The sequence below is a fragment of the Vanacampus margaritifer genome, chromosome 12 (genome assembly GCF_051991255.1).
Source record: "Vanacampus margaritifer isolate UIUO_Vmar chromosome 12, RoL_Vmar_1.0, whole genome shotgun sequence".
Taxonomy (NCBI): domain Eukaryota; kingdom Metazoa; phylum Chordata; class Actinopteri; order Syngnathiformes; family Syngnathidae; genus Vanacampus; species Vanacampus margaritifer.
This window is the reverse complement of record NC_135443.1, coordinates 13120696-13143514: the sequence shown is the minus strand read 5'-3', so window position 1 is coordinate 13143514 and position 22819 is coordinate 13120696. Positions and strand designations below refer to the sequence as shown.

The window sequence follows — 22819 nt, the reverse complement described above, 5'->3', positions numbered from 1 at the left end:
ATAAAAACATTAAATAAAACGTATAAATATGTTTTGGGGAGTAAAGGACAAAGTATTAAAAAACGTATTTATAGCCTCACCAAAAGGCGACTTTGTTGAGGATAAGCAAAACTTGATCAGTGGAAAAATTAAGGAACGGGATTATCTCATGCCGTTATTTTCTTTAGTGTTCTAATATCACTACAATACAATATAGTAGTGTTGTTCCGATACCGTTTTTTGGCCCCCGATACCGATAGCCAGCTTTGCGGTATCGGCCGATGCCGATACCATACCGATACCCAAGTTGTTTTTTTCTCAACATGAAAAAGATGTCCTGCCCTTGGTTCAGAGCATTCAAGGGCCAATAGGATATCTTAGGTCGGCATGCAGTAAACATGTCACACATGAGGGAATGTCGTGCATGAGCAAGACACAAGATGCTGCATCCAAAGTCCTATATAAGCGTCAGAATTAATGGTATCGGCATGTTACTTGTTAGTACTCACCGATAGCGATACTACTGTTTTAACACCTGGGTGTTATTTTATTTTGAAATGGCTTGGTCAGAACCAACAAAAAGCCAAAAAATGGTCAAATAACGCCCAGGGGCTAATGCAGTATCGGGGCCTCTGTCGATAGCAGTATCAGTATCGGAACAACACTACAAAACAGTATAGCATTAAAAAATGCATAATGTCACTTACAGCATCTCCAAAGGCAGGACTCACCCTGTCTAGCTTCTCCTCAGGGGCATCGGGAGTAGATGACACGTCAGCCAAAGCCACTCTCAGCAAAGAATCAAAGAGTGGCACGGCGAGGTCAGAGTTCACCACCCCTGAGCAAGATAGCTGGTCTCTCACTTCTAACAGGGTATCTCCAACTGACTGCAGCTACAGAGATGACATGATACCATACTTGAGATACTCAATACCAGAATATTTGTATTTTGTTTGATAGATGAAGAAGAATTTCATACCTGATGGGTAAGCTCCGAGTCTGTCCTCTGCAGGGCTGAGTTGGCACTGTTCAGACAAATAGCCAATAAAGCCTCAAGAAGACGAATGCTTTGTAGCTGCCACTCTTCCTCCAGCCGCTTGCTTGGATCTCTGGTTTTCCCCTCAATGTGACCACACTTAATTGAATCTTGACCTAGCTCATCTACTCCCAGCGAGCTGACTGGGACTGTGGACTCTGGACTACTTTTGACCTTGAGTTCCTTTTTCTTCTTTGCTTTGCCATCCTTGGTTTTACAGGAAAGCTTCTGAATAACCATGCTCATAAGGCGCAAACAAACATCCAAGCCTCCTAGTCTGATAAACTGCCTCTGGAACAAAGGGTTGGCCAGGTAGACGCAACGACACACCGACCAAACATCAGCTGCCCGTCGTATCTGTTCTTTGGATGGCAGGGTCACACTGTCTGGCGACAGGTATGCCAAGCGCCCGCCAAGGGGCTCACTAGCCGTACTGTCATATCCTGAAGTGTCCTCAGAATCATTAGCCGAGTCCCGGTCAGAGTCAGCCTCTTTGCTAACGCACAGAAAAGCAACACAGAGGAAGAGGTTAATGACATGGAGGTGCGTCTCTGCTTGGCTACGGCCCGCTCCACGGCCCTGCCCGCTACGACTCTTGCGGCGCGGATATGCCTCCTTTAGCACTTCGTAGAACTTGCTGAGGCTCTGAGGACCCTCTCCAGATCCCCTAGAGGCCAGATCCTCAGCCAGGTTCGAGACTGTCTGCTTCTCTTCGGCAACAGCGATCTCCAGCTCCTGGAGTGCGCCGTCAGCATGCTGGTGTCCGAAGCTGGTTATCAGGGTCTCAAATACCTTCAAAGCTAAAGAGCACGTCTGGTCAAGGTACACCAGTTCTGTCATCTGGTTGAGGCCATTGCAGCTGATGAAAAGATCTCGAATAACCCTGTGATAGAAATATTTATGAGTAGAAGGTTGTGGTTCATTTACAAAACAGTTTAAAAAAAATAAGTGCTTCACTTCCCAGACGGCAAAATATTTTTTTCTAAACAATACTTGCTTTTGTAGACCTGGTCACATGTATCATCGCTTGCAGGGTAACAGCTAGTGCCATTTTAAAATAATGGTTGCATTTACTGCGACACAACAGATCTTGAGAATTTTCACTTTATAACCCTTTCTGTTTTTTTAATCCCTTATCTGACTTTTGAATTACAATGCATGCCAAACAGTAAGTAACCAGGCAGTGATGAACGATAAATTATGTTACATGGTAAATTAAACTAAAAATGAGTTACCCATCGTATCCTAACAAAGTCAAACTGTAACTGTATTCTATGCAGCTGTAGGTAAACATAGCCTCTTCTGGTGCTCCAGTGCTGTGCTCTTGTCAAATAAGCCAACAATAGTATCTCAGGTCACTTGCTATCCACAAAGCTTTGTTAAATTATGGATTAGCATCAATTAGCAATGATAAGGTGGGACCGATCTAATGACAATCTGATGGATTTAATTATCTGGTAATATGAATGAGTACAGGATATCATTTCATGCATTACACATTTTCAAATAAATATTAAGCATTCTTTTTCTTTTTTTTAAAGGTCTTAAAACAGTTTACTTCTTCCCACTTTAAGCGCAATAACACAACTTTGTGTGACTTAAGTCACCTAACACCCCAAGTAGTATTAAAAAATCCAACTGATAATTTACCTGGATTTGAGAAGAGCAGGTAATGCTTGCAGATATACGAGTAGTATGTCTACAGGCAGGCACTGCGAGTGATAGCTGCAGACTTGGGTGCAAACTGTAGAAACTCCAAGCTGTTGGGCATGGTGTGCAAGCTCGACCCCTCGCTGTAGCACAGGGTTGAAGATGTGCGTGTAGAGCTGCCACTGCACGACAGCATTGCCACGCAGTGTCAAGTGGCACACGTGAGCAGCTACGAGCTGGCTCAGGTGCCAGTCGTCTCCAAACACTAGTTCTTGGTAAGCCTCAAGGGCATCCCACTTCCATAACATGTCCTCCGCACCTCCTCCACTTGGCAGAATCCCTTGAGAGCGGTAGCACAGGCTGGTGGATATAGCTGAAAGTTCCCCATGTTGTAGCGTCTCCTCAAGGCCTGGCAACTGACTGTGGTCCAAAGTGCAAATGTTGCATGAAGCGAGCTTCGCTCTTTCCGAGGGCTGTCCTCCACCAAGCTGGTCTAGAATTAGTCTTCCGAGAACACTGAGAACATGAGACTGGTAACTACGTAGACCTGGTGCTTGGAAGGCGTCCAAGAGTGGCCGTATCACCGAGCGAGGGTCCATGCAACAGCAGATACCAACAGCCTGCACCCCGGCTAGCACCTGCAATATGGCTGGTCCACTGGGCGACAAGCGTTGCAAGAGCCGCAGACATTGGTGAGCACAGGCAGCCAGGCAGCAGCAGCGTTCAGGGTAACGCACTGCATCACCCTCCAACCCTTCCTTCCCTTCGCCATCCTCTTCAAAGGGGTTACGCCTGGCAGCCATCTTAAAAGCCGAAACAGGCAAACCCGATAGATCTCTGTGATGATGAAGGAAGTGGGAATATTCACAGCGACGGTGACGACGTCGAGCGCACACAGACTGATGCAGCTGCTCAGACTTTGCTTTCTTGACGGCACTCACAATCTTGAAGACCCCTGCGATTAGACCTCGTAGCCTTTCTGAAGCCTCGCCTCCTACTTCTGAATCTCTGGCCATCCCAAGTTCCTCCAAACGTAGTACAGTAGCCTCAAAGAGCTCCAGACCACGATGTTGGACAAATTCATGGATGAGGTCTAGCGCTTGACTAAAGAAGAAGGGGTTGGGTGTTGAGGCCTGCAGGCAGCCCAGAAGGACTTGCAATACCCCTTCTAGAAGCTCAGGCAGCAGTAGTGCCCTGTGGCGAAAGCGGGAAAAAGAAAAATCTTCTTGGACTTCTTGCAGGGTCTTTTTTGGCCGAGGAGCAAATGGATTTGTCTGTCTGTCTAGGCAGCTTTGGATTTTTAGAGTGGCCCGTAGCAGGTCGGTTAGGCTGCGCCTCAGGCTATCTGGAAGGGTTTCACTTTGACTGACATCTACCCACATCAGGTGCAAGATTGTGCGCAGAAGCATCCTCTGGACCAGTGCAATTGGCTCTTCGGTCCACCCACCAGCAAGCTCCTCTGCCCCTGTTCCACCACCGCCTCCTGGACCACAACAATCTCCAAACTCAGTCAGGATCTCAGTCAGAGTTGGTACAACACTGACTGCCAAGCCAGGATTGTGACTAATGCTCATATCAAATTTACACACTTTCTCCAGTAATGAAAGTAACACGTAGCAGAGGTCAAAGGGTGAGTTCTCCATGCGATTGAATATTGACATTGCAGCTGGGTCCGTCAGGGTTTCGTTGTCCATTGTGTGCGATCCAGGGACTCTTGGATGGGGGTATGGCACACTCATGGTTTCTGTGGTGGTGGTTGCTGTGTCCGTTAACTGTGTGGCTTCCAAACGATGATGTAGATGATGTACACGGATGGTAGCGCCATGCGACCTTCTGGTCCGTGTGCCACTTGGGCCTGCCTTGTCCTCAGCATTGGCTTCTGAATCTGAGGTAGAAACTTGCGAGCGCCGAGCATCCTTTACATTGTATTTTTGGGCTGTCCTACGTGACCGCCTTGATTTCCAGGTGCCACTGCCAACACGCGGCCTCTTTCCAGTTTCCTGTTCATCTGTTCCAGTCTTCTGTCCTGCTCTAAGAGGCGCGGCCTTTACCTCCCGGCTGAGGAACACTTCTAATAAGGACGGCAGCGTGAAATCTGTCGACATAGAGAATTGTCGTTTGTGAGCTTTCTGGAATTACAAAACAAATGGACCTCTCGGAGACAGAATTTAAATTACACAGTTACCCATCTTACATAGCGTTTAACTAGGTGGTGCCGGTACATGCAGGTAATTCTCAGAAACTATTACCTACTTGTTAAAACACATTCAGTGAGTAAGAAAATAATTAAAGTAAAAAAATGTTGAGCGTCCATGCCACAGAGGATCATCAGTCCATTACTAAATACCAGTGCCGTCCAAAGGTCAAAGGCTCCTGTAAGCACTCTTCAATATTTCATGCCTCTCACTTCACACAGTTCTGATTTACAGCCTTACAAACACGTCAAAAAAGGGGGAAACAAGTATTTTTGTAGTATGGCAATCAAAAACTAGCCATATCTAACTGCACTTTATGCTTCTCTACTAAGTTCAAAGAGTGCATACGCTAAGAATGACATTAAACAAAAAGCTCTCACAGAAAACATGATATGAAATGAAGTCTGCTGTACGCTTTGGTTGCACAATTTACATGAGTGTAAACAGAACAAAGCTTCCTAATGGTTAGTTACCTTGTAATTTGTTACAGCATGAACAATTGATTATGAGGAGTACAAACCTGGTGCTTTTTCTTCCTGTACAGGGATCTTCCACACTAGTGGGAGTAGAGACAGCAACAAAGTGAGCAGCTCCTCTCGGCAAGTCAGCTCCTGAGTGAGCGCACACACATACACCGGGGTTACCTCGAAAGCCTCCCTTCTCCTCTCCTTTTGGTCACACTCTTATGTCACATTAGGACACACCCAATCAAGACACACACTGAGTGCAATTCCAATATCCACTTGATTTTCATAACAAAGAGTCTAGATTAATTTGACAAGTAAAATGAACCTGTTTATACTGAATTTTTAGATGAGAGACCGCCTTATTATGCTTTTGGCTAAATTAATCGGTAAATCTTCAGCGGGGAAGCAATGTAGCATCTACATGAGAGTCTTGCTTCCGAGACCTGGAGGATCGTATGTCTGCACACGGCATTCCTCACTGCAGAGAGAACCAACTCCTCCATGTGCTAATTAAAAGCAATCAACCAAATTCATCCAGTGCCCATAAACAATGATCAGCTCCCAGGTCAAAATGCACAATAATGATATTATTCAGTATGTTAACATCTTCGAAATTGGTGAGATTAGGCGCAGATAATGTAATGTCCAAAGTAACATCCATCCATTTTCTGTTTTACTTATCCTCATTTGTGTGGCGGGTGTGCCTAACCTGACAGCCAATCCCAGGGCACATAGACAACCAACCATTCACAATAACATTCATACTTAATGACAATTTAGAGCCTTTAATGAACCTAACATTCATATTTTTGAAATGTAGGGGGTCCAAGAACCAGAAAACTCCTGGAGCTAGGACTCGAACCCCCAGCTTCCTACCACCGTGTGCCACCCAAAAGTAATATCGAAATGAACAAACACATTTGTTTACATCACCAAGAACACAAGGTAGCAGTGGTGACCAAGGAACATTCTCACCTGGTCTATGATGGAATCCAGGGTGCTAAGCAACAGAAATCCTCTCCCTCTGACGAGGTACTCTCCTAGTGCAACCATATGACTTTCTTCCTCATCCTCCTCCCGTGCCTCCGCTCTCTGTGCCACCGCACTGCATAGTTGGTGTACATCAGTCAGGAACTCCCTTGCCAGCGTGTTACTGGCCCCACTCATGTCTGAGCTAAAAGCGAAAAGGAACAGAAAGAGAGCATGATCATCATAAGGGATTCATTATATCTGCTGCTCACTAATTAGTAAAAGCTACAAATCTCTACTGGAGCAATGTTAGCACAAAAGCAAACCAAATCACAAATAATGAGTGAACAGAAATAAAAATAAATCAAATTGAGACATATTTGACATGCACTCCCTATCAAGAAGAGCATGACCATTACACAAACTATGGCAGTTACCAATACAGACTGAAGTTACCATATTATTTCAGTACGTATACTCTTTGTAAAATGTGTTGGCTGTAGGAAATAGTGAGTGCAAGAACAATTGAAAATTGGCCCCAAGGACTCTCCCCTCTCAAGCACTCCTCATTCTTCATGACCACCCCAAGGTGTTTCATGGGAATTACACCATTTTTTAATCCAGCCTGTCAGTGCTTAGACCATATGCCGCACACTGCATCAAATTGGTCTGCATGGCTCCCGTCCTAGAGGGAAGCCTCTTCTAAAATGCTAACAGTTTGCTGAAGACAAGACTAAGGACACGGATTACTGGAACCATGTCCTGAAATCTGATGAAACCAAGATAGGTCTTGAGACTCTAAAATATTCGCCAGCTCCGTGATCTCATAGATCAGTGGACCCTAACCTTTTTTTCACCACGGACCGGTTCATATATGTCCACAACTTTGGCGGACCGGCAACCCAGTGGGTTGGGGTTGGGGGGTTTGCTTGGCTGTTCGTCAGCTGATTAATAAAAGGCTACGACAACAAACGCAAGTCCACTACCATAACAAGGGTAACAAAACGCGACTGAGATAATTAGCATCTTGACATGTGTCAAGAGTCCGTTGTAAACAGAGAGAATCTGGTCACTTTTCAGAATAAAATATTTTTAAGCCTCGGCTAATCAATTAACCGGAAGTACAGTAAGTTTTTTTTTTATTCTTTTAACTGTGCGGCCCGATCCAAAGGTGCCCACGGCCCGGTACAGGTCCGCGGCCCGGTGGTTGGGGACCACTGTCATAGATGACTTGAAAATTGGGCATTTAGACCCACAATGTAAAATCAACATAAGGCTATATGTCCATCCATCTATTTTCTGAACCGCATACTTACACAGTAAATTCTGTAGAGAAAATTTGACTCTATTTAGAGTAAATTTGACTGTATTTAGAGTGGGACCAAATAGACTCAGTAATAGAGTAGGCTAATATTTACACTTGGACAAGAGTAAAATAAAGAATTGAAAAAATAAAACTCACTCAAGCGTTGAGGAACAAACTCCCGACCTTAAGCTTGGGAGACTGGCACACTATCACCTGAGCTATGCCCCTCCATGACCGTTTTTGGTCTCTTGGAGTTAGGAAAATTCCAGCTGGCATGAGCGATAAATTAACACACAGCAGGAGCTGCGTGGCTCAGGGAGTAGATCGGCTGTCTCCCAAGCTGAAGGTCGCGAGTACGTTCTTCAAGCCTTGAGTGACTTTTATTTATTTGTTTGTTTTTCAATTCTTTAATTTACTCTCTGCCAAGTGTAAATATTACTCTAAAACGGAGTCTATTTGGTCCCACTCTACATAGAGTCAAATTTACTCTACAGAATTGACTGTGTATTTTTGTAAGTTATTGTCTAAATTGGGCTACAGAATATAGTCGAAGCAAGACAACAAAACCTCACCGTCTTCAATCAGTACAGGTGCAGTCCTCCCGGGTGGTGTAAAATGTAAGATTGGCCAAGCATTGTGAGCTCCTGGCATAACGCTGTTGTGATTGTGGGTACCACCGCAGTGTATCACAGGTCTTGACAGAAGCTACAGAATAAGCTCAATTTGTGTTCCATTTACTCACACAGTGATTCTGTATCATCACAGACTCCTCAGCGGCATACTCTAGGTTCTCTATTTGTTTACATAAACTGGTGGGGAGTAACAGTGGCTCAGTACTGGATGTGTAAAACAGTTGACTGTGACTTTATCACATGGGGGAATCAATGAAATGATAATCTACCACAGTGGATTGGTTCAAAGGGAAACAACAAGCAGAAACAGACTTGCCGTGTAACACACAGTCAACAGTTATACACGCCTATTATGGGAAAGCAGTAGACAACATATTTTCTGTGAAACACGGCAGTTAATGTGAAATTAAAATTTTGAGCTAAACCATGTTGAGTGGTACTTTTATGGTCACCACTTAATCCCTTTTGTACAACTGTATTAAAAGCCAGAACTAATTTATAGCTACTTTCACGTAGAAACTGTGTTGTCCCAACATGGCCAAACTCAGCAATCAACGCGCCACTTACAAAACTCTACAAGTGGCATTTTACCCTTATTATTTCTATTTTGTTTCACCAAATGTAATTTAAAAAAAAAAAAAACAGGCAGGCGTCAACACAAGACATCCATCCAATACGAGACACACACAGTCATCTACACAGAATCCCAGACAAGAATTAAACAAATATCTCTGTTAAAGTCATACAAATTGCTGTAATAAATCATATTGAAGTACTTAACAACAATATAGTAACATCGGAGAATAACTGTTTTTGACAATCACCAACACGACAATCGGATTTATAACAATGCAGCTAATACCTAGCTCTTTGCGCACATACTGTATTTTTATTGCCTTACCAAATGTTACTGGGAAAGACAGTCTCCTTCCAGTCATCTTGTGTATATTCCAAGCCTGACTGCAGCTCGACTGCCGGCTGTATCTGCATACCTTCTGGCACGACGACTGACTGAATTTTCTGTTCTGCCGAGCAAATTCCATTAAATTGGAATTTCAAATGGAAGCCTTCCAGATTCGCAGCAGATCAGCGTATCACATGAAAGCATGTGATGTCACATGGCAAGGGGACTGGCCTTGGGAATACTCAAGAGCATGCAATGACCCGCGGAGGACCTCTGTAATAGACTATCACTCACAAAACCTGCATTTGTATTCTCCAGTACAACTGTGATGGTGACAAGCGCTAAATTGCTATGGCTATCTACAAGAAAATGACAGGATTTTGGAGTAGCAATTAGTAATTGTTCCAGATGTCTGCTTATCGGAAATACAACTGCAGCCGATTCAATTTGTCAACATATACTGTAGTAGAGCTTATCTGTTCTTTTACAATGAAGCCTACATTACACTTCATTTCTCAATTTCAGTTTTTTTTTAAAGATAATAATAAAGTACTTAACATTTCAACACTTATTCTTGATTGATGGTGCTTTATTTGTTATCGTAGTTTACAATGTCGCTACTCTATATGAGAGATGTTTTCCAACATTTTGGTTAGCTATTTGCGTAAGTTATAATAGGCCAACCGCTGCATACATGCACACATGCAGTGCTGTTCAACAGCACTCTAAACCACAACACTGACAAGATACAACTCTCAGATTTCAATAGATTAGACAAGATGATTGTTGTGACTTGTGGTGTGTTACATTAACAACATAAAAAAACATTAAATCGTCTAATGTTGCAGAGTGGAATATTAAGTTGCCTGCAGCTCTTCAGCATGTCTACAGAGACAGATTTCTCATACACGTACACAAATCAATTGTCTGATTTACCCTGAACAAAACAAATAACTCAGAGGCACTTGAATTCCACAATGTACCATAATCTGTCATTCAACAAGAACATTTTCATGTCCTGTACATAATTTCAGGAATTTAGACAACTGTTAGATTTATCTCTACTGTTGAGCTCAAACAGAAATGAATAGCTAGCTAGCAATGCAAAAATGATGTTAATCTCAATTGCTTTTGATTCATAAACAGACCCACACTGAATTGCTGCACTTGCACACTGTACTGACACCGAACCTCACAGTGACTCAAACTCAAGTACATACAATTGAATGAAGACAATAATAATAGTAATAATAATACCAACAACAATAATGCCCTTATTTCATCAAGCTCGACATTTTTACAGCAAAAGCACACATGACCATAATAATAATGGCACCTACCAGAATTTCAGGGCATCTTTGGTGTGATGAGGGTGATGTTGCACATAGTGGAAGAAACAGAGGAAATTCTCTAGACTCTGGAGGCTGACCTGATATGAGACAGACACACAGATAAAAAGTCAGCGGAGCATCACAAATCAAACCGTGCCTATTCTTGACAGGATTGAAAAGAAACGTATCACACTGGCCAATACATAAAGTGGATGTAAAAAGTCTACATGTCCTTGTTCCAGGTTTATGTGATATGAAACAAAAATAATACAAAGGCAATTATTTTTCCCCAACTTATGAAGTAGGTAAAGTGAAGTAAGAACTGAGAAAATGTGGTGCACACTTGCACATCCTCTTTTACAACTGGGATGTAGCCAATCACATTTAAGCTCAAGTTAAATGGAAATCAGCACATACCTGCCATCATTTAAAAGACGAGATGAAAACTGATCAGAGATGCTGCCAAGAGGCCGACAGAAACATTGAAGGAGCTGCAGGAACAGCTGGCAAGAACTGGCAGCTACCTGTAAGTGCCTGCGATAATTTCCAATCAACTTGGTACGTCCGGGCTATGCATGTGCGGATGTGTGCTTATCCCCATTTAACATTAGGCTGAATCTGATTGGTTAATTTTGAACACACTTGTGCAACTACATTAACTCATTTACTGCCAGCCCAGTTAAAATCAATCTTTGACGTCTATGGCCGTCATTGGCAGTGAATGAGTTAAATCAGTTGTTTATTGTTATTTCCCATCTTGAAATGATTTTTGGGGGGTTCCAACCAAACTGCAAAGTTTATAGGTCACAAACGTTTTCAAATGATTGTTAGTCTCATTTTCTGTATCACACAAAAACAATAGTGTGTAGTTCTTTTCTACCCCACTGTTTTATGTTGTTATATTACCAATGTAACAGGAACTTCTTGTTTAGCATGGACCTATTACACCAGTACGGTTTAATGAGGTTAGTCATGGCACATGCCAGGGTCAAGGTAGTGACTCATACGCAGTGAGGCAAAGACAGTCATGTAGAATAGGTTGCCATTTATTGTAGGAAGGATTGTTGCGTGGTGCAATTCACCAACCAGAGTTGACCCAAAAACAACATAAAAAAATATTTCAATTTATGGTGACAGGTCACCTGATCCTACTTCTCGTGTAGTGTGTTAATAAAGGTGCGTCAGAACGTGTGATCCACTAACACTTTGCGAATCTGACACCACTGAAGTGACTGTGCTGACCTTGACTGATGGGGATTGTCATGAAGCCAAAGAAGAGAGAATGCAGTGAGCAGGACAATAAATCAGACGGCATGAAGTTATTTGGTGAGGCACCAAACTTGCTAACAGGAGGGGAAAGAATTAAGATGGCCATGAATTCCATAAGGCAAATAAGTAAATAAATAGTTCAGTCTCCACACCAGTACAGATTGCTCAGCCTCACAATGGCACACATTTTGGCCAAGAATTGTGAGCGTTTTGGCCGCTGAATGGATGAAACGATCATTCAATCATTGGATACAAATTATTGGCCTATCTATGCGGAATATATGGATTTTATAGCAATTAGAAAAGGACAGAAAATCAGTGTTACCAATTGTAATGATGTATGAAGTGATGCGTTGCGATTAAATCTGGGAAAGAAGCGGGTTCACTAGAGCCATCAGACCTACTTATTATAATGCATTGATGCGTATCTGTTGTTTTACATGTGAATGTTTTTGCATGGCGGGTTAAATATAAATTATACAAAAATAAATGTATTATATACATTTAGGGTACAATGGCTCGTCATTGGGGTGGAAGGCACTTCTAATCCTGTACCCTTCACATTTGTTTTTTTGCAGATCGGGAACATGTTTGTAGTTGTTTGGCTCTGGAAAAGTTTGTTATCGCAATCCAATAATTTGACATTTGGAGTATAGGATTGTAAGTAGGAAAGAAATGACAGTAACTCTTACAGTAGAGCTATTTCTGATATGATACTGTGATCTGTTAAACCGCCCCCCCCCCTTTCTTTTGTCATACAACTGACTGCTGACAGAACTGACAGTCAGTGACGTAAAACCACCGTTGAAAGAAAACGAGTAAAACAACTATGTCTTGTTTACGAGCGAGACATATTTGAGAAACTGATTTCTGCAAAGGAATCTGTGTCAACTTCCTTCCTGTGTCGCAACTGTGAAAGCAAGTCTGCTTTTCATGTTATTTGGCATTATGAATTAAGATTTGAAGAAAATGTGTCTTTGTGTCTACCAAGTTAAATGTGGATGAGGATGCAGACCACACTCAAGCAGGGAATGCAGGTGAGACCATTTCACCCAAATGAGGTGGCTGGCTCGGTGGGATGGTTACCATTATTATTATATATGAATATATTAATTATATTATATTGAAAAATAGTCCTTGGAGCATCAATGCACTTGTGCACTAAGTCTATCGTCAATGTAGTGGTTGTGGCCGCACGGGTTCCTCGAATGGGAAAAGGAAAATGAGTGGTGCAAGATAATGCCAATTTCCAAGCAGGAGTTGCTTCTTCTTTTTTTCCCCCTCTGGTGGCTTTAATCCAATTTTATAATGCTCTGTGCACCAGCCAGCCAGGCTGATTTGATAATGGAGAGATTACCAAAAGTGTTCATACAGCTTGGGAAATCATCAGTTGGAACTCAAGAGAACACCCTCTGAAAATAAACACACAAAAAAACGTGTTTGACATTTGAGACTGTGCTGCTTATAATGTTTAATTTACAATTTGCATTGGAATTGGATTGATCATAACTCACCGAAAGATTCTAGTTGACATTAAAATAAGTTTTTTGTATTATTTGGGCAAACATTTCTGATCAGGAAATACCACAGAATTCATAAAAATGCTATATTACAGTACAGTCAGTTTCAACTAGGGCTGTCAAAATTAAAGCGTTAACTGATTAACATGAATTGAATTATCAACTCATTTTTATTTACTTCCTGTTACGGCCTATAACCTGCAGTCAAACTTAGTCACTGGCAGACAAAAACATATAGGTAGTTTTATTTTGATTTTTAACTTGATGCTTTTTGGAGAAATCTCAAGTAATTTGTGCACTTTAAAAGCCAACTTCAAATAGCATATTAGTTGTACGTCTTCGGCGTATCATCTCAGAGCACAATAGTGAGTTCCAAGTTCCCTCCACGGGGCCTCGCAAATAAACCCTAAAGTGTGCTGCTTGTGAGCGCAACTAAACCAGGAAGTGTGAAGTTCTGGGAAATGTTTCAATGAAAAAAAAAAAAAGATGAGTCCATTTTGGTTGATTTGTTTCACATTAGTAGTTTACAGAAGTATTCTATTCAAGGGTCAAAGAAAGCTCTTAAAACAGACTGTGATGATAGAGTTTCTATTTGAAAATTTTACATTAACAGTGTTTCCCACAACATGTTAATATTTGGGCGGGCCACCCAAGAAGTTTTCAAGAAAATATTATAAATATATAAAAAAAATTAAAAAACGAATATACCGCATTTAACTTTAGTTCGCCGTCACTCACTTGTAGATCGTGAGGCTAGAGAAGACGTAGTAACAGGACTGAGTAGATTTCCAATCTGTGGGTAACACAATTCAAATATTTCGCTCAACTAAATATCTGTTACAAGCGTTGAAGGAAAAAGTACAAGCAGATTGTGATTAATCGCGATTAATTACGGTACGTAAAATTGTGTGATTAATGTAGTTTAAAAAAAAAAAATGATCGCTTGACAATACTATTTTCAGCTATAATTTTGGATTTCGTTTCTGGAGATTTAGTACTGCTGCACATCCACTACTGGGACCTGCGTCTTTACACGGGTGATCACGGGAGGCCAAGTCATGGGAGTGTAGCGGCTGAGTCACTCAAGCTGCTCCAGACTCTCCTATAAAGCGGCCGGTATAAAACTTAGCAGCGAGGCAGTGAAAGGGACGTGATCTTTTCCTCGTGAGATTGGACGATGGAGTGTAAGTTACGCAATGTTTGTTTTTTTCCGTTCTTCCAGTTTGACATCACGACTGATCTAATTTGACATTTGGGTGATGAGCGTCATGAGGAGCCCCTAACGTTCTACATTTCCTTATAAGCTATGAGTCACAGATGAGAACGCTGAGGTAAAATGTCAAGGGGCGACTTTAATAAAGCGTGTTTGTCCTTTATCTACGCTCAAACACTGTGCAGGAAATGAAAATGTCTCCGCTTCAGACAACCACAAATGTTTAAGTAATGTACAGTTACACCATTTGGTAAACAGCGGGGGTCGCAGTTTAGCTGGAAAGAAGGCTGTGGTCACCTGCTAGCAACCAAATATCAAGACCATTGTCACTTTTGCTCTGCATAAAATCTCTTCTCTGTTGGCTAAAAGCTAGTGGAGCAAAAGCTATTGTCGTCATTTAACTCATCAGTAATTCCATCAACAGAGCACATTTCATGTTGACCCCTTGGGCAGCCAAATTGAAGAATTATTGGTCAATGGACAGTGACTGCCTAAAGAGCAGGCCCTTTGTTAGCCTGAGCATGGTTTGATAGCGCAGAGTCCATATGTTACAGTGCTTTCTGGACTAGTCTTAACAACAAACTTCCAGGTGGAAAAACAGAGACACAACTGTAATCTGAATCCGCCTCAACACAACAGCCACCAGATGAATAATTCAACTATTCAGGTGGTTGTTTGGAGCAGGTTGAAACGGTGTGTAACGAAAGCAGATATGAAAAAAAGTCTTGTGGTCGAGCCAGTAAAAGTAAGTGACTTTGCCAAGGTTTGATAAACAGTGTCACAAAGAGCCAACTAAAAATCATCACAGTCAAACTGGTGGCCGGTGGTACTGCACCCCTGGTAGCCCGGCCATTCATTTCCTATGGGAGATTTCGACCCCTGGTAGCCCGGCCATTGGAAATGAATGGGGCCATTCATTCCTGTGGGGAATTTCGACCCCTTGTCGCCCGGCCATTCATTTCAATGGGGGATTTCGACCCCTGGTAGCCCGCCATTCATAAACGATGACCAACCATTTTCAATTGATGGCGTGTGATGATCACAAGACAGAACGGTCCGAGTCTGAATTCATGTTTTTCTTCAAGTAGATTTCCCCTCATTGAGCAGGCAAAGACCTGAAGCAGAGGGAACAATTTCTTCTAGAGAAAATCGGGACAAGTTTCTTGGTCAATGAACTGAGTCTGTGACAGACTCGTGCAACTAAAACAGTTTGGTTGCCAAACAATGAAATTCAACATAACATTTGTAAGTTCTTTTGACAAAAATGCAGCAACATAAAACAAAGCTGACCCCTTCAATTCTTTGCCTCTGGATTTGGATTTGAGTTCAAAGCTGCATTTGTTTGGGTATTAGAATGTAGTACAAATCCAATTTTCAGGCTATTAATGATATCGCAAAGATATCATGGAAAAAAGATTTTGTACTGAACAATAAGGTTTACATGAAACTATTTTTAGGTTCTCTTTGCACTTGTATAACAATGACGTTACTGTTATATCACGGCAATCCTTGGAACTGATCAATTCAAATTTCATTAAAAGGAATCCCAACTCTAATGACAAGTTTGCTCTATATTATTTATTTGGGTGTAACTAACATAACAATAACATTAATTTTTCAAAAAATAATTTCCAGTTTATTACATTTTGTAGAAACTTTATTTGGACGTACAGCGTAGAATGGCGGCAGGCTCTCAGCAATGTGGAACGCCAATCATGAAAGCAATAAGGTAAGCCTCCGTAGCGTTCCTAAAGAGACGATCAAAACTCTTGAATGCGTCTGGTGAATGACGAGAGCACAGCATGGGGGAGGGGGACTCTCCCGATCGCATAATGTTTCTTTAGGAACGCTACGAGGCTTACCTCACTTTCTTTATAGTCGTTTCACATTGCTCGGCAGAGAGCCTGCCGCCATTTTACGTCACTACGCACTGAATGCGTTGCGACGTAAATAACAATGGCGGCGTACGTCCAAATAATGTTCCTACAAAATATATTAAACTGGGAAAAAAAAAAAGAAAAATTAATCTCATAGTTATGTTAGTTACAACCAAATAAATAATATAAAGCAAACTTGTCATGACAGTCGGGATTCCTTTTTCAAATTAATTTGAAACAAAAAAAAGAATCAAACATGAAAACCTGAATTGACTGGGTTAGAGTGCTAAAGTACATTTTCATAACAGGTCAACAGTGCTATTCCTGTTTTGTCATTATGAAAGCACGCTATTACACATACAAAATAAATATTAATTGAAAAAAATATATATAAAAAAAAAAGAAAAAAAAAGAGAGAGCAATGATCATGACATGTCAAATCGGTAAAATTACCGAATGAACAATACTGAGCTCTCCAGAAAAAAAAAAAATGGGAAAAAAAATGAAAGCACGCTATTTGCAGATAGATTGCTGTCTTTATAGTTTTCCATCGACAAAGATGTTTCTTAAAAAAAAATTGATAAATAAATTAATACATTTATTACATTTCAAACGAGTGCCTTCGCTGACATTACATTGAAGCAATTAAAACAAAATTATCAATTGGAACAATTTGATTTGCACTTATTCCTAAAAATGTATCAGTTAGTGTAATTATAAAAGAAACAATTTAAGTCATACATGAGGTCTACACATATAAACCTTAATTTTTCGCTATTCCTCTGCTCCCAACATTCCCACATGATATGAAAAATATAATTTGAATGTTAATTGGTATTAAACTATATCAAATAAAAGAGCAATGATTGGTTAATAAAGAGTTTAAATAATACTTTGCAATGCATTTGAATGAATGCAAATAAATTTTCTTACTCAATTATTCCAATCCTTAATGATCCAAATTCTTAATAATCCAAAGATAATTGATTCTAAACATGTGGGATATTTCATTGTATTAACGGGAACCTGCTTGATTATTCTGAGATAATAAACACATTTAATTTTACTAATAGAATTAGAAATTTAATATTTCACAGAGCGCGTGATCATTTTAATCATTCCTGGAAACGTAGTCACGGTTAAAAAACTGAAGTAATGTGGGCAACGGTTCTGAGATGAGCTTTTGCCCACCAACACCTTTTACCCAATCAACTGATATTCATCTTCATTGAGTTCAAACAGTCTACATGAGATTTGAGACTGATTGCAAATAATATTTACAAAAAAAAAAGACGGTGATCTGCTATGTGGTTGTCATCCATTTTTAGTGCGAAAAGGCATATTCCACAAGTTAAAAAAACTATTTTTGAGGTAGACCGACCAGAGAACAAAGCTTTAATCCTTAAGTATGACTGAAAATCCTCCGCTTTAAATGCCTTCCTTTGGTCTTATGAAACATCCTCTTGACTTAAAATGAAACTCAACAACCCACGTGCATTCTCATTCTTGGCCAGCAGCCAGAGAATCATTCCACTAAAACGATTCTCCTAATCAAAATTCAGCGAGACGTAGACATGGAAAGCAGCCTTCACTCAGCTATGCAGAGGAGAGGCCATTTGCTTTTGCTGAAGAACACACTATTTGACGCTACTTTAAGCTTATGGACGCTATAAGGAGAGCCTTGAATCGGAAGACTCTGAGGCTAAAATAATAGTTTGTGACCATAGAGTCAATGTCCAATTGCAGCTTTTCTTTGATAAATGCCACTTCTGTTTTTGTCTGACCTGGGAATTTAAGCCACATTGAGAATCAAAGAGGAAGTCTGTATGTACTCAAGAGACCTAATTTTGCGTCTACATCCCTTGCTTAAGTTTACAAAATAAAAAAAATGCAACAACAATTTCTTTACAACAATATTTTGTATAGGGGTGTGCCAAAAAAAATCGATTCTCATTTAGTACAATTCAGAATCGATTTTAAATGTCCCAAAATCGATTTTATTTCAATTATTTTAGACTGTCTTGCCTTAGTCTGTGTGTGCCTTTATTTGGAGCGCTGTTCATGTTGTACCCGGTTTGGCCACTGAGGGGCAGTGTGGTTCCATGCGGTCTAATACACTGTTAAGTTGTAGCCACATTAGAGAGTAGAAAGAAAAAGTCACGATCAAGTTATTCCTATAAGGTTTTTTTTTTTCAGCGTGGAGCCGTTCTTTTGAGGGATAAAAGTGCCGCAAGTAGCGCGCTAATTAGCATTAGCGAGTCAGACTGGAGTAGATCATTGCAATTCCTTGCACATCTATAGATTGAAGCAAAAATCATTGTCAATCAAATCATTCAACATTCAAAGATTCCCACCCCTAATTTTTTTATGAACCCTCACTAGTCTAAACACGGCATTCTGATTAATATTGTGTTTGTGGAATATGAGTTACGCAGCAAAATCCGCCCATTTTATCCATCTCAGGGGTAAGCCATTTTGCTGTTGATTTTTTTTTTATTATTATTATTAAAAAACAAGTGGATTTTGCTGCGCAACTCATATTCCACAAATGAAACATTAATCAAAATACCGGGTTTAGTCGAGTGGTGGCTCATATTATAACATACTATTGTAAAGAAGTTTGGGTTGACTTTTCCTTTAACTTGCATCAACTTCCATAGACATCATTGTATTACTGTAAAAGGACTTGTTGACATAAAATGTGAAAATTCGCATTTAAATGATTGTTCAAACATGTCAAATAATTGATTAAAAGAATTGTTTAATAAAAAAAAGAGGGAGAAAAAATTAATAATGGCTTAAAATAGTGGTGAAATTAGATCATCCATGGTTTAACGCAAGTCTCGTGATCAGGCTGCTGCTAAATAGCCGATTAGGGGGCAACCGACAGATGCAGCATGTTGACCGATTTAAAAATCAATCTCTTCTAATACAGGGTTGAAGACTCCTGCCTCAACCTAAGATCAGCGCACTCTGTGCCAGCCTTATGACATCTAGGGTACCACTGGCCAAGGTTCGACCAGGCAACATGAAGAATCAGTTTGTTTCAGTCCGTCCTCTCCATCAGACAGCATGACAAACGCTGCATGACTTTAATCTAGCTTTCGATCACAAGATTACATACGACAATAAATAAATCGACAGAAACACACACACACAAAATCCTCTCATTCTCAAATTAAACTAGTTCAGCTGTTGTGATTTGTTTTAAGGCCAAAAAACTTGAAAGAGATCACACAGAATTTGTCTGTACTGGTTACAATTGCACAATTTACATTTTGTGCTCAGTGATCGGTCATTGTGAAAGAGCAAAAAGCAAAATAAGAAGCAAAGTTAAAATGGAAGTACAGTAAATTGAAAATTATACTACAGGAAAGAGATCATGGGGAAAGTATGGGCTTAAGTTTGGTGCTCAAACCGTCATTCCAGCCTTTCTGTTTGGAGTTAGCATGTTCTCCTATGCTTAAGGGGGTTTCTTTTGGCATTCCAGTTTCCGCCCACATGGCAAAAACATGCATGTTAGGGAAATTTAAGGCTGTTAATTGTCCCGGTGTGAATATGTGCGTCACTGTCCGTGGTTGCTTTTTATTGATTTGTAACCTGCGACCAGTCTCGGGTGTAACATGCTGCTAACTCAAAGTCAGCTGGGATAAATAAAAATAAATAAATAAATAAAACTGCCATGGACGAAATGCTGTATCAACTATTACAACAACTATTATGTAGAACTACAAATCTAAGAGAAAATACTGCAATCAAAACCATACGAGCTCTTTATTTAAATTCATATTTATATGGTGTACGGTGTGGTGATAACTGGATATACTTGCAAAGCTTTAATCCAGAAAAGTGGCCCTAATAGTGCTCAAATGTAAAGAAAACATCATCACAAGTACAGATACTGATCTATTCTAGCTGCGATGAGTTGAGTTGAGTGTTGTGCACTGCACAGCACCTACCTGCAGATCAGCTCCTTGAAACCTGCAGTCCATATACTTTTCCCACGCATAGGACAGTCGCTGTGGACTGGCCATAACGTCCACGCCTCCAGGTAGAACGCCAATCAAGGTGCTGAGGGAGCCAGGAATAGTGAAACGACCATTCCCAGTTCTTCCAGAGTTCTTGGACTGGCGCTGACCGAATCCCCAAATAATCTCTCTCGTTCATAGCAGATTCATGCTTTACTGCACTGCTTCCCCCACTTTTTCATTCAGCATCTGCAGAGGTACCACATGACCCGTATACATTTAGCTGACAAACATGTCCACACTACAGCAGGCTGGCGCACTTGTACCCGTAGTGGACCCGTAATTTGCGACAAACCGGAGCATAAACAAAACAACACGGATACGAGGGTTTAAACTAGCTAGCAAGCTAGCCTAGCTGGTATGTGACAGGAGCTGGTGACAAGGTACAAATATTACAGATGCTCATTTCCGCTCCAAGTGTGTTCACAAAATAAATGCGATCCGTTGATTTCTTTTTAGACTGCTCAAAATTTGCATTGAAATCCCAAATAGCTCCTAAAAACACAAACTTAACCAGACATTTGATTAAAATAAAGTTATTGTTTGATGAAGAATTGTTCGAGGCGTTCATCTATTGACATTTACGTTGAAAATTATTCATGGACAATGTCTGATATGTCTTGACTCACTTGACTACACTACGGTGAATGAGGAGAAGAAGAAAAAAAGAGTATTTCCAACCATAATATTTATATAAAACAAGTCTCAGTAGCCATAGAGCCGTTTGGCATAATGAGCAGTACTTTCCAATACCACGCGTCTAAATATTTGGTGATATTAGCTGATATAATTCCGCTCTGACGTGTCGCATCCTACTGTTTGTATTTGTATGGCAGCTGTCAACACAATTCGTGTAGCGTTAAAGTTGGGTCTAGAATTATTTGCCTTCAATAAAATACTAACGGAGTTCGGAATTCATGTATCCACGCATAACGTCTAATTCAAAATAGTATGAAATTCTTTCCACCATACCTGTACTTTCCTCCGTAAATTAAAGAAAGCTCCTGCTCGCCGATATATGTAACAAATTAAACCCTTTGGTTTGACTGTAAGGCACAACGCACCCGTTAACGGGGCAACACACGGCTGACAGGTATTATCTTTATATCTTAATATACCACTTGGCTCGAGGTTTAAAGTATTTTCCAAAATCAATTGATTATCAAGAACAATCAACTCACCCGTGTAATTTGAATGAAAAAGCTCAACTAATAACACTACTGGACAGTAAAATGCTAACATCACAATAAGATGTATATACTACAGCATATGTACCTTGATAAAAGTGCCTGGGCGCCTTTTAGAGTTAATTAGTGATGTTCCTTAAAACAACATTAAGGGAAAAGTTCATTGTATTATGACGTATCTATTGTTGTTTTTTCCATTGGATGACGCACGATTTATTTCCGCATAAATCAAATCACGCTTAAATGTGGTGTATTCAGGTACACTGTAAATATCCAAAAGAGGGCCTGTATAAAATGCCTGCCTTAAAAAGAAAAAGAAAGAAGTGTATGTCATTCTATACGTACACTAAAATGTTACGGGCTTTCGGGTACATTACAGGTCAACTTATTTTTAACAACTTTTGAATATCTAACTGTTCAGTGTTTCAACTAGTATTTTTTTTTTTCTTGCACAAGCTGTTCTCCAACAACGACAAAATTAACAACCGGTGTTTGATCCATGATTCAAATCAATTAGAAATTATATTTGAAGAGTCTTCTTCATCTTCCTGTGACATTTTGATGAGAGCACAGCAACACTGTAACAAGTGATCAACAGTACTTCTACCTCGCCATTGGGAGGCTTCAAATAGTGTATTCATGGAGGAAAGTAGCCACGAAGTTCAGTGTCACTGGCAGATTTTAACAGATACAAAGACTGGAGGAGTCACAGAAAGGCATAGAAGTGGAGGTCCTTGGAAACTGAATTTCAAAACACTTGTGAATTTGGCAGCTTTTTCTATGAGAATAGAAAGCACTAAAGCACTGATCCATGTTGGACATGTGAATTCAAATCTTTAGATTATAGTGCATTTTAAATTAAACCCTGAAATGTCATCCCAAAGTGTATATTTATATATATATATATATATATATATATATATATATATATATATATATATATATATATATATATATATATATACACAGTATATATATATACTGTATATATATATATATATATATATATATATACATACACTGTATATATATATATATATATATATATATATATATATATATATATATATATATATATATATATATATATATATATATGCAGTTCTAGTACAATACAGTGGAATTGTACATCATCACAAAAACATTCACAAAGAAAACACATTTTGAGCTCTCCGATGCTACTTTATCATTTGACCAAGGATTGTAGTTGTAATGCACCCTACTAAACACACGAGGTCACTATCCCGACACTAAAG

At 40.1% G+C, this 22819-nt stretch overlaps 1 protein-coding gene across 1 annotated transcript in view; it reads right to left on the bottom strand.

Annotated features, from left to right (window-relative positions):
- The window catches only part of lyst (lysosomal trafficking regulator), a 59487-nt gene extending 38758 nt beyond the window's left edge, over window positions 1-20729 (bottom strand). Inside the window, 7 exon segments of the mRNA XM_077581710.1 lie at window positions 711-872; window positions 959-1898; window positions 2666-4760; window positions 5381-5471; window positions 6303-6501; window positions 10479-10567; window positions 20308-20729. Of these exon segments, the coding sequence (XP_077437836.1) occupies window positions 711-872; window positions 959-1898; window positions 2666-4760; window positions 5381-5471; window positions 6303-6501; window positions 10479-10567; window positions 20308-20382 (3651 nt within the window). The 5' untranslated portion in view covers window positions 20383-20729.
- Between the last annotated feature and the right edge of the window lie 2090 nt (window positions 20730-22819).